Consider the following 13,029-nt stretch of genomic DNA (forward strand, 5'->3'; position numbering starts at 1 on the left):
ACATCAATGCTCACTATAATGTTTTCTTGATAAAGAATGTGCTTTTCAAAATTGTGTTTATTTCAGAGACTCTTTAAAGCATTTGTTGGAGAGCTTGTTGTTGATTAGGTGGTAAAGAAGCAACTAATTGTTGGAATTGTTGACCATATTGTTGTGAGAATTTTCTAATACTTTCCAAAATGGACATTTTCACCTTGTCCTTCATTCGTTCTGCTGGGAGAGTCAATCCTTCGACGAGTTTTTGCAAAATTTGTGGCAAGAGAGGACCAGTGGTATTGTTTGGATTCTCCAATAACATGGAGAGAGAAGTGTAGCAAATTGGGCATTCCTCAAAATCTTCTCGGAGTGGAAGAGCACTCAAGAAAACTGGTAACACTTGATCCAAAGGCATTTGAAGACCACATGCAATAAATCTAGCAATCGCTCCACATGCATTATCTACCACAGCTGGATGATACTTGCTTGGATCGACAAAGATTGGATGTAAACTAGCCAATACAGGCATGACGTGTGGTTGAACTTCATCCTTATTAAAGAATGCAATCACACCAACACCATAAATAGCATTTCTTTGAGCATTATAATGTGGATCCTTAATACATTGTAAAATAATTGGCAACACGTGTTGAACGTATGGCTTCATGTGTTCTTGAAGTGAATTCAAACTTTCACAAATAGTTCCCAAAGCCATAATTCTGTCACCAATGGGTCTTGTTGGTTGCAAGTATTTCATCAAATCTGGGAATACCTTTTCAAAGAATGGAGCAAATTCAGGACCCAACAAACCAGCAATCGTGTCCACAATATCAGCCACAACATCAATCAATACAATGTCATGATCTCCCTCATCTTCCATTTCAGTAGAATTGCATGGAGTGTTTTGTCTCAACAATTGAATCACTCCATCCATAATTTCAGTAATATAACCACCCAAAACAAGAAGACCAAATTTGTGAGAGAGTTCAATAATACTTTCACAAGCTCTTGCAACAGTTTCCTTATCTTCTTCAGCTGTCAATGCTTGAACCAAAGTTTGCATCACCTTATTCACAACCACACGTTGATCTTCATTGAGTTCTTGATTCTCTGTTTGATATTCCAAAGTTGGAACAGCAGCAAAAACAAGATTTCTAATCGAAGTCATAGATTGTCTACGAAGTGAATAATGGAAATGTCCAGCATAATCAATCACTGTATCAATCACTTGATGTAAATATTTAGCAAAGTGTGGACCTGTTGCTTTTGCAATTTGACAAGCACATGAAATGGCAGCACTTCTTTCATCAATGGCTGAAGTTCTCACACTAAATTTGTAATTAGTTCCATCAAATCCCATATCATCATCAGAATCATTTTCATCATTGCCATCACCTGCAAGATCTTCATCATCATCAGCAGCTAATTGATTTCCATAAGATTCAATATTATTTCCATCATTTCCTTCAACTTCAAAACATGTATCTTCAGCACACAATGCATTCACTACATATTCACCAACAGTTGGTAAATAAACTTTGTAATCTTCTCCCAAAGTCATGGCCATACTCTCAAAGAACATGAATGTATATTCTTTAAATTCTGATGAATTATTCTTTTCAACATTGGCCATTGCGAGTCTCATGAATCCATCGACAAAAGGTGCAAAAGTTTGTTTTCCAACAGCAAATGCAATAATACCCACACATTCAGTGGCTCTCGATTTTAACACAAGAAGGTCACTACTTCCTTCTGCCTCCATTAATTGTTTCATCATCATGACAAATTGATTAAAATAGGGTTCAAATAATTTACCAGCAGCAGAGGCAGCAGCACTGATACCAGCGACAGCTACTTCTTGAGATTTTCTGTCATTGGAGGTCAATAAGGAATAGAAATTGTTTAAAATAGATTCCAAATATGGTTTGATTGGTTCACCTTCCATATGTTGTGTGAAAATGTCCAAACTGTAAGCACTCTTTTCCTTAATTTCAAAACTCTTATCAGTGAGGTTGTGAATAATGAAAGGAAGGACTTTTTCGTGATATTTCAAAATTTCAGGTTGACAAAATTCAGCCAAACTGGAAATTGCCAAAATTGCACAAGCTCTAACAAGTTTGCTTTCATCTGTGAAACCTGCAGCAATCAATGAAACGACTTGTTCCAAATTAGCTTTGACAGCTTCTTGACAACCTTCTGAAATAATTCCCAAAGCAGTAATACCAGCTCTTCGATCAAATTCATTGGCACTTTGACACAATGGAAGAGCTCTCTCAATAATATCCTTAAAGACATACTTGCTTGGAAGTTCAACAGCAGCATTATCTAAAAGTGCAGAACCCAAATCGTATGGAGTGTGTTCATCTTCATCTGCTTCGTAACCTTCTTCAAGTTCTTCTTCTCTTCTTTCACTCATCAATGCAAAGGCAACATTTAAAATGTGTGGAACAACTTCCAACTTGATCATTAACTTGGGTTTGTAAGTAATGGTCCATTCCATAAATGTGGTTGCCTTTCCTCTCAATTCATTGGTCAATTGTGTGTTCACAGCAATTTCACACATAAAGCTCAATAAATTTGGAACAATCTTGTCAAATGCTGTGGATTTGTGTTCAACCAATTCATCGAAAATTTCAAAAGCATTGGATGCTTCTTCATATCTTGATTCTGCAATACAATGTTTCAAAGCTTCTAACATTTGTGGAATGACTTGAATGATTGCATCCAATTGTGGGTTTGATTGTTTTGGTCCATCTTCTTCATTGACATCATCAACTTCAAGAACCAATTGACGAATTCCTTTCAATGCTGCAATTCTCACAGCAGAGTCACTATCCATCAATCCTGCTTGGAAAACTGCCAAAATTTGTGAAAAGTTGTTCAACATTTCATCTGGAGTATTTTCAATCAAAACTGTGAAAAGTGTAATTCCAAGTTCTCTAAAAGCAGATTGTTCGTGTGAAACACATTGAGAAAGGAATTTTGGAAGGTCTGGCCAATTGGAAATTTCATGAAGAGTCATCGAACCAACAAGTTGAATGATAGAAGTTCGCACAAGGTGACTGTGAAGAGACATTGAAAGGTCATTTGTTGTTGGAACAAATGTTGTGAAAAGCAGTGATAATTATTTTAGAGAGACACCATTGAACCAAAAACAGCGAGTGCCATCATCACAACAAGTAACCATTGAGAAGAAGGAACAGCAGAGAGAGGCGGACATTAGAGTCAATGGTATCATCATGACCGACAGGACGGTGATGGAACAACAAACACACATCAAATGGGTGGTCATTATCATCAAAGTGGTCATTATTCGGAGAGAATTGGTTGATACGATGGTTTGAGTGTGCGTGTGAACATCGTGATGATGATAATCATTTAAATTATTATCAAATAATAATTTTAAATAAATAATAATAATAAATTAATCATCATCATGTAAACAATCATGGGATGAAACAAATTCAACCTACGTTGGTTCACTCAACAAGGCATTCAAAATATTAAACTTAATCTCTTCCTTCACTTGTGCATCCAACTTCTTCCAATGATTCTTCATCTTTAATCTCATCAAGACAGCACTCAATTGTCGAACACCCACATGCGTCGATCCTTTAATTTGTGAAACAAATCCAACCATACATTCACGTTGTTTGAGAAATACTTTAATCACAGATTCTGCTTGTTTGATAATGGCACTCTGAGGAACCATTAAATTCAAAAGGACTCTTTCCAATTCTTCGGCATTGGTGATTTGAGAAGGTTGAGAGATTTGTTGTTGCTGCTGTTGTGGTAACATGTTAAATTTGTAAATAATATTATAAGAGATAATGATGATATACTATCGTAATAATAGTTATATACACTAATAATTGGACGACCTTGTAAAAGAAGAGTGTGCGTGTGTGCGGGAGTGTGTGTGTGCGCCAAAAGTCGTGTCGTGTCGTCGTCTGTTCAATTTAATGGTTTGACTTTTTTTTGCGGTTCAAAATTTTGTTGAGCCCCAAAACTTTTCTCGTGTCGAGACGCGTGAAACTCGTGTGTGTGTTGTTGGACTATAGTGAGTGGACAGGAGGAGGATTCTCTTCTTGTGTTCTTTCTGGTCGTCGTCCCCTCACACACACACACACACACGCAACAACAATGCTCCTCCCGCACTCACTCTCGAGTGCACCACACTCGACGACTCATTGAATATAGGTGGTGTTTGCTTTGCCAATGAACAACACGTATATTCAATTTCACAATGGTAGTGAATAGGTAGTAAATAGTTAGTAAATAGTTAGTAAATAGGTAGTGAATGTCCATTAAAATTTACTCTCAACAGGAAGCTCGTGTTCAAACGAGGACCACAGTGAACATTGTCAGTAATGCGTGTGCTTATTCTCAAATCCAAGGTATGTATTTCATGCACCATTTTTGAAGCGAATGACTTTTCAAGGAACATTACAACCACTCCAATCAATGTCAAAACGTGATAAAAATTTCACACAGTGACTGCTGACAGCGATTCAAAAACAACACATCAACACCACGTTGTTCAACAAGAGGATGCGTGGTGTCAGTAACCGAAGCAATAGTTTCCACTATTCGCTCTCTTTCTTCTTAATGATGATGACTTGTTTGATGGTTCACACTCGACTTGTCAAATGCCACCAAATGTTCGTTCATTATCATCCGCACGTTGTTGCTGGTGGTGATGAAGATTCCATTCATCGTTCCGAACCCTATTCCTCCTATCAACCATTATTATCATCCATTCAACAACAAAATTCCATTCAACAACAACATGAAAATTATTATTTCAATTTATCTCTCAATGCAACTGCCAACAATCATTCACTTTATTTCAGTCCATTCGTCTTTTTTGAATCCAAGCGCCAACAACACCACACCCTATCCATCATTTACTTCAGTCATGATTGATGCTGCCATTTATTCATTTACAGATTTTTCAAATTTTAGAGATTCCATGATTTATTTCACAACAAATCGAATGGATGTTTGTTCCTATGTTAGAAATACAGGAAATGACATTGCTGTGGATGGAAGTAATGCTTGTGAATACTTTTTTTGTGATACCAATGCAACGGTGGCTGATCCTTTTTATAGGAAATTGGCTGAAAGTTCAGTATTTGGATTGGTGGAAATGTTTTGCAAATATTGTGATTTAGGAAATGATACATTGAAAGCGAGAATTTGGAATGTTTCGACTTGTCCCTATATTCGAAGAACGTGTGAAGTGGCCATGACACGTGACAGTTCGATCGATCAATTCAGTTTGTGTGGAAGTGAAAAAAGTACTTGTTTACCATTTCCTTATTTTGATGGAAAATTATTTGATTTGGATAATCTTTATTATTGCTATTGCGAAAATGAAAAACGATGGGGAATTGATTGCAAAGATTTTTCTGTCATTGATGCTCGACTCTATTTGGATTGGACTGTTTTTACCATTGCTTATGGTATTGAAGCCATAATTGCCATTTTTGTCTTGTTACTTCCTGGAGTTTTACAAATTTCCTTTTTAAAATCAATTCGATATTTATTTTTGAGATTTAACACATACATACGTACCTTGTGGACAGGTAATGCAGAAAATCCAATGGGATATGCTGATGAACAAATCTACACTCCATTTAAATGGTTTTCTGTTCGACATTTGAGACTTGTGGTCATGATTGTCATTTCCATTTCACTCTTCACATACACTTTGGTGAGAATTATTTGTCACGCAGCAAAACCCTATGACATGTTCGCTGTGTTGGATATTTTCCTTTCGTTGTGTTTTTATTTCATGACGACTGGTTTTCTATTAATTGCCGTGTTGTGGAGTAATATTGCCTTATCGGATAAGAGAAAGGGATCCACCGATCAATTATTAATGCCTCTACGAGTGATCATGTTTGTTGTGTTAGGTTTCATGCTCTTGCTGGCCATTGCCTATGTCATTGCTGAACGATTACTTCGACTTGCGAGTGGAATTGTGTTAATTTTCTCAATGGTGATATTTATTGGATTGAGTGTGTCCTTATTTGTCTTTGGATTGAAATTGTATTGGGACCTATCGAGAATTCGAAAGGAAGGAATTTCGATCACGTCCTTGCGATTTACCAAATTTATGTTTGCGAGTCTTGTGGTCTTTGCATTGACATGTGTCTTTTTCTTGTTGGCCTCTCTGACCAAAGTTTCACACACGGGAATTCTCTCCAAATATTATGCATTGTGGCAAATGTTGTTTGTGGACTTTTTCATGTTGTGTTTGCATGCCTTGTTGATTTATATTTTGTATGATCATAAGGCAGCGATGGATTTGTATGAATTTGTGTATTGGCCTTTCTGTTCGTGCTGTTCCAAAAAGAAGGCAGGTCATTAATATATATTTTTCTTTGCGTACTAATATAATTCTCATAAGTATTGAGAATTCTCACTTTAAATTAATATTGAAAATTCCATCATTATCAAAAAGACAAAGATTCAGTACATCAAAAGAGGCGTCTGGGGCCACCTCTCTGCTCCAAGTCCAACAAAGATGCAGCGGCTGGGATACACTGCCAGACCTCCGCAATAGCCAAGCGAACGAAACTCTTTGCAATTAACAAGTTCTCTTCAACAAGGTCACAAACATAAATTATTGACACGCTTAAGCTGTTACATTGTGATTTTGTTTAAACTGTCTTTACCATGTGATGGTTGACTGTCGTCTGAAAATAGTGCATAGGATGCATGGTCTATCATACAATGTGATTCATCGTTGATTTAATGGTCATCCTATTTCTTCAGGATGGTAGTCACCTTATCATCTTTCGACGTGTAAATAAATATATTCGTATCATGATCCTTCACGTATTTGGCGAGAATGTCCGCTTCTGTGGTGCCACCACTTGGAGGTCGATGAGTGGTGTTGGCAATCTTTTTCACATCTTGACTAGTGAGTGTTAGCGAAATTAGTACAACACTATCTTCCAACAAGGACTTGACTTGTTGTGAACATTTCTTAACGGCAATGCTGGCAGTACTTTGATGTTTTGCTTTGTTTTTAGGTTGTAAAAACACAACGTGATTTTCAGGTATTGTATCTAGAGGTGAGCTTGGCTGGATGGTGCTTGAGGAAGCGCTTGGAGTGGTTGGCTTTTTCTGCTTTCCTTCACTGGTAATGTAGGCAACGAGATTTTTCTTGTCAATTTCGTAGACTTTTGCTTTCTTGATGCCTGATTCTGAATCTTGGTTAGTAGATAATCGAATTCTCACTAGATTTTTGGAAATGAGGTTTGACTTGGTTACGACAATGTATTTGACCTTGTGTTGCTTGCAATAGGTTTTCACATATTCATAATCGGTATTATCGTCATAGGTCAAATCTGTCTTGATTCCTGCTTCCCATAACATGTCAGCAACTCTCATCCTTTCTTCCTTAATTCCCTTATTTTCTGAATATACGAGTACTTGTGGCACACCACTGTCAAAATGAGGAATGATCGGCTCTTCCTCTTCACTGGTGGTGAGCTCTGTCGTTTGTTTGGTATCCACCAAAAGGGTATGTCTAAATAATTTCTCGAGTTTTATATTCGCTCCTACCACATATTGAGGTGTCTTATCAAAGAGTGTGAAGTGAGTGACCATTTTGTCATATCTACCACCATTCATAATAGCAATGTAATCATCACCTTTTTGAATTCCAAATTGGAAAATCACACCACTATATCGTTGGTAGTCGTTCGTTAGGCTTGTATCAAATTCAATCTTGACATTGGACTTGTCAATACCCCATATCGAAATGTTATTGAGCAGGGTTGAAATATCATTGAGGGCCTCTCTAGCTCCAATGTTAGTAAAAATATTGGCAAGCTTTTGTCTTGTGACATCCACAGCTCCTCTCAATCTAAATAAATCTTTTAGAATTGGCTTTCCTTCTGGTACAGGTTGATTCCAAGTGTAGTTACACTTTTTTCGTTTTGAAACGAACCTGCAAAGTTCTTCGTATTCTCTCTTGGGTACTCCACAATAGTCTAATATGGAATAAATAACGCCGGTATGATTAATTCTGAGAACCCAACGGCCATGTTTTGGTACAAAGACCTTTGCAATTCTACTAAGAATCTTGATAATCTCTGCGTCTGTAATAAGTCCAAATCTTGAGCCCACAATGTCAACAGAGCATACTTGACTCATTGTGAAACCGGATTTATCGCTTTGTTTTACCACATTCTGGAATGAGTATCGTTTCAAAAACTTGATTTCACGGTCGTTAGGAAGTCTTGCCAAATACCTTGCGAGTGTAATGGCTCCATCTTTTGCAATGTTCATCAATTTTCCTGACTTGAACATGACAGGATACGAGTCTTTTTCTTGAATCATTCCATCCAATTGGTCACTGTTTGGAAAGTAAATTTCTACGTCGAATTGGACGGCTGCATGCAGGTGAAATATTGATTGGAGAGTTAGAATTGCTTTTTCTCGATTGTAAACTTTGGCTAAATTAAACTCATTGCTGATGGATAAATCTTTTTCTTTTCTGTTAAATAGAATGGAAAGTTTTTCTTCTGTGGTGGATATAGGCATGTACTCTGACCCTAACAACTGTTCAGCAGTGGGCCTTTTTTCTGGGTCCTCATTGAGCATCCATTCTATAATCTCTTTTTCCTTTTCATAAACTGCTGGAAAAGAAGGAGGAACTTTACCAGTCTCACGAAGTTTTGATATTACCACAAGGCGTTCGCTTCCAGTGGAAAACCTGGGATGGAGCCTAATTTTTGAGAGTGTGTGATCATAACAGTGTCGTTCATGTGTCATTGAAACATTTTAAAGGACACTTACATTTCAAAGAAAATAATTCCTAATGAATAAATATCAACCTTTGAGGAATAGTGAGGTGACGTTAAGATCTCTGGAGCGCTGTATAATGCTGTGCCTACTCCTGTAGACAGCTCTGATGAGTTTGATTGAGATAAGGAAAATTCAGATTGTCCTCTGTGATGTCGATAATAGTGTGACTTGCCTCTCACAGCAACTGAAAGTCCAAAATCTCCCACCTTAATGGTTCGATCTACACTAATAAAGAGGTTACTTGGTTTCTAAAATAGGATATTGCAATAACTGGCTGTGGAATGATAGAACTTACCAGGTCACGATGTATAATGTCATTCTTATGCAGATAATTGAGAGCCTCTACCGTTTGTCTTAGATACCGCCATGCTTCATCTCGTGTTAGAGAGGTCTTGTCAATGACCTCTCGAAGAGTTTCTTGGCAATATTCCATTTGTATATACAGAATACGTGTTGGCACATTTTTGGTGAAGGCATTTGTTGACTTTAGCTCCGTTTTAGTTTTAGGTTCTGTCATTTCGGAAACTGAGTCAAAGTTATAATATTCTGTTTCATCTGAGTTACTTTCAAACATTTCATTTTCTATAGTTTCATTATTTTCCTCTCTCCATGCGTTGAAATATCGTACAATGTAGCTATGGTTTAGTCTTGATAACAGATTAACCTCTCTCAAAATAATTTTCTCTTCTTTCTCATCCCTTGACTGGAATTTAATTTTCTTAATCGCATAAATTCTTTGATCGAGCTGATTTTTGACTTTTGTGACCATTCCAAAGCCTCCTTCCCCCAATCGCTCGAGTTCTTCGAAATCTGTTTTGTACCTTGATAAGCTTAATGAAGAGGAATCCACCTGGTCGCTTGGTTCTCTCCAAAAGAAGGAAAACGGCTCAACTGCGCTTTCTGAGGCTGTTTTGATTTGTTCATTAAATAGGTTTCTAAATTGTTCTTTAAACTCTGTAAAATTTGAAATATACTTTTCCATAGAGGGTGACAAAACTCCTATTTTCATAAGTTGCTCTGTCAACTCTGTAAAAGCATGTTTTTGATCTTTGGAAAGTCTGTTACAAAATATTTTGATGAGATGAACCAGAAGCATTTGAGTTCGCTGTTGATTATCCTCTGTTAATTCTTCTAAGCGAGCATCTTCTTTTTTCTTTTTTGCGTCTAGATAGAAGTTGATAAAATTTTTAGCTGGGCTAGATGATACAACTCCAGGGCTGGTTCCAGATTGACTAGAATCGCTGGATTCCTTTTCTTCCCTTATCGATATGGGAGAAGATCTGTGAGATGGCTTTTTTTGTGTTTTTTTCTTTTTCGAGTCATCTTCTTCCTCTTCTTCTTCTAACACTAACTCTTCTTCCTCTTCTTCTTCCTCCTCTTCACTAGCGTCACTTTCTTCCTCATCACTATCCACCAAGACAGCTCTTTTGAAAAAGTTACGATTTTTTGGTTTTTCCTCTTCTTCCTCTTCTTCGCTATCTTCTTCTTCTTCGCTATGGCTCTCATCATCTTCCTCTGAATAATTTAAATATTCATCTTTTTCCTCTTCTTCTTCCTCGTGATCATGAGAGGTAAATTTCGACACAGGGCTGCTTGACGATTGACCATGCATACTTTTTTGATATTCAAAAATTTCTTCTGTGACTTTGCTGATGGGTGTTGGAGATTCGTCCATCATGAGTTTTAACTTATGTTCTAGCTTTCTTGTTTTTTGTTCTTTAATCATTTGCTTTCTCTTTGCGCCCATGTCAATAATTTCTTGTTCTTTTTGTTTGTTGAGTTTTTGTCGTTTTTCTTTTTCTTCTATTGCTCGTCTCTTTTCATTATAGTAATCTTGTTCTAGCCTTTCTACATATTCTTTCACTCCATCAGTACAAGTTGTAATTATTTCATGCAACAATTGGAACCCTTTCCCCTCATTGCATTTTGACTTACGAACGTCACTAATCATACATAATCCTTTTCAAACACTTACTATTATTTTGTCGTAGAGCTGCTTCACGCTCTCCTTGCTCATACCGATAGCATTTTCTATGGTGACTTCAGGAGGTAAAATTGGATATCCAACTGGCAGGCTGCATACAGATTTTTGGGGTGTTAAATTAATGGCATTGAGGTTCCACACACTTACATAATTTTTAAAGTAATGCTTGCCTCAGCAATCAAAGGTTGGTTTGTGGATTCCTTATCATCCTCTTCTTCTCCTCCTGGGAGAATATCTGAATTCACCATCATGTTGTGTTCTTTTGTTTTGAAAAAAAAGATGATCATAATTTTTCTTGTACAATCAATTTTCAAGGGATCATCAATAGTAAACTCTTCAAGAAGAGGCTTTTTAATTATTTTAGTTTCACTAGGTTTTTGTAGAGCTTCTTTATACGATATTGAAGGCTGTTGATTTACATTTGGTTCATTCACATAATAAAAACTCAAGGAATCGGGATAAACGATTACTTCCGAAAATAATTCGTTTCTCAACTCCTCATGAATATTTCTTGATGAAGCACTAGCTACAACATCTTCGGGTTGATGTTGTTGTTGTGATTGAGTATTTGAAGAAGATGTGGCCGTCATTGAAGACGGCAGCGATTTCTTCTTATTCTTATTGGGCATTTTTTTGTAATGCTTTGGATTCTCCCCAATCGACAAGGTAGACGTGGCTTGGCTAATGTTTCTACTACTACTCAATAATTATGTATTGTGTTTTCCTTCACTCTTCCAATTTGCCATCAACTTTCATCTCCTTTTTCATTGACAGAAAATCGTTGGATTTTAAAGAAATATCAAAACAGCAAAAAATGACTCAACATCAAAACCTTCGCGATTTGTTTGTGAGAAATGGTCAGGGACACATATTCACCTTCGAGAAGGACCTCTCCGAAGAACAATTGGCACAACTGTATCAACAATTGGAAGAGTTACCAAGCCCTGAGTTGTTGAATGGAATGTTTCAGGAATCGGTGGTTTTATCTGGTTCTCCAAGTCGACCCTCCGATGTGATTGAGCCTCCTCCGAATCAGGTGATATCCTTCAACAGAAGTGGCACCGAAGAGGAAGAATTAAAACAAATTGGTATGGATGCTATTAAACGAGGAGAGTTGGGCGTGCTGTTACTTTCGGGAGGTCAAGGTACTCGTCTCGGAAGTTTATTACCCAAAGGAATGTATGATGTTGGGTTACAGAGTGGAAAGACCTTGTTCCATATCCAAGCAGAGAGAATTTTGAGATTACAACAACTTGCTGGAGCTGACCAACCAATTCCTTGGTACATTATGACTTCCAACTTCACTCACGAAGAGACTGAGCAATATTTCAAAGACAATTCATATTTTGGACTCAAAAAGGAACAAATTCTATTTTTCCAGCAAGGAGATGTCCCTTGTTTTTCAATGGATGGCAAGCTATTGTTGCAGTCAAAATATGAAATTGCCACAGCCCCCAATGGAAATGGTGGAGTTTATCAAGCTCTTGTTAAATTTGGAATTTTGGATCACATGAAACAAAGAGGAATCAAATATATTCATTCGTACTGTGTGGACAATATTTTGGTGAAGATTGGAGACCCAATTTTTATTGGACATTGTATTAAGCATGGCTGTGACTTTGGTACAAAGGTAGTGCCAAAGAGAGATCCTCATGAAAAAGTAGGAGTATTCGCATTGAAGAATGGCAAATATCATGTTGTCGAATATAGTGAAATCACTAAGGAAATGGCTGAAAGAGTTGATCAAACATCAGGACAACTCTGTTTCAATGCAGGTAATATTGTCAACTTCTTCTATACACTAGAGTTTTTAGAAAGGTGTGCTGAAATTCTCAACACACACAAGCTGTATCATATTGCAAAGAAAGATATCGAATCAGTGGACATCAATACTGGTGAGAAAAAGAAACAACCAGGTGTGAAACTTGAACTTTTCAACTTTGATATTGTAGAGTATGCAAAATCTGTTACTATTTTCCAAGTAGATCGAGAGTCTGAATTTTCTCCTCTCAAGAATGCACCAAACCAAAACAATGCCGATTCTCCTGAGACTTGTCGCAGAGATTTATCTATCCTCCATTCAAAGTATCTACAACGGGTTGGAGCCAATGTTGTTGGAGATTGCAAAACTCAACTCTGTGAAATATCTCCTCTGATTACCTATGCTGGCGAGAATTTGGAGTCTTTCAAAGGAAAGACCATTCAATTACCCTGCCATATCACACACCTTAATTAAGAGCAAT

The 13,029-nt window shown here is 37.1% G+C and overlaps 4 protein-coding genes across 4 annotated transcripts; 2 read left to right on the forward strand and 2 right to left on the reverse strand.

Moving 5' to 3' along the window:
• Positions 1-73: 73 nt before the first annotated feature.
• On the reverse strand, positions 74-3,775 carry FDP41_008945 (uncharacterized protein; the record flags this gene model as incomplete). Its single annotated transcript, XM_044712851.1, has 2 exons — positions 74-3,038; positions 3,450-3,775. The coding sequence occupies 2 exons, from the start codon at positions 3,773-3,775 to the stop codon at positions 74-76; spliced, it is 3,291 nt and encodes a 1,096-aa protein (XP_044557410.1).
• Positions 3,776-4,795: 1,020 nt separating this feature from the next.
• Positions 4,796-6,352, forward strand: FDP41_008946 (uncharacterized protein; the record flags this gene model as incomplete). The annotated part of the gene is made up of 1 exon (XM_044712852.1): positions 4,796-6,352. One exon carries the CDS (start codon positions 4,796-4,798, stop codon positions 6,350-6,352), a length of 1,557 nt encoding a protein of 518 aa, XP_044557411.1.
• Positions 6,353-6,747: 395 nt separating this feature from the next.
• FDP41_008947 (uncharacterized protein) lies at positions 6,748-11,415 on the reverse strand (the record flags this gene model as incomplete). Its single annotated transcript, XM_044712853.1, has 5 exons — positions 6,748-8,722; positions 8,794-9,050; positions 9,098-10,732; positions 10,778-10,877; positions 10,934-11,415. 5 exons carry the CDS (start codon positions 11,413-11,415, stop codon positions 6,748-6,750), a joined length of 4,449 nt encoding a protein of 1,482 aa, XP_044557412.1.
• A 185-nt stretch (positions 11,416-11,600) lies between these two features.
• On the forward strand, positions 11,601-13,022 carry FDP41_008948 (uncharacterized protein; the record flags this gene model as incomplete). The annotated part of the gene is made up of 1 exon (XM_044712854.1): positions 11,601-13,022. One exon carries the CDS (start codon positions 11,601-11,603, stop codon positions 13,020-13,022), a length of 1,422 nt encoding a protein of 473 aa, XP_044557413.1.
• Between the last annotated feature and the right edge of the window lie 7 nt (positions 13,023-13,029).

This window comes from Naegleria fowleri, assembly GCF_008403515.1.
Source record: "Naegleria fowleri strain ATCC 30894 chromosome Unknown tig66, whole genome shotgun sequence".
Lineage (NCBI taxonomy): Eukaryota > Heterolobosea > Eutetramitea > Acrasida > Naegleriidae > Naegleria > Naegleria fowleri.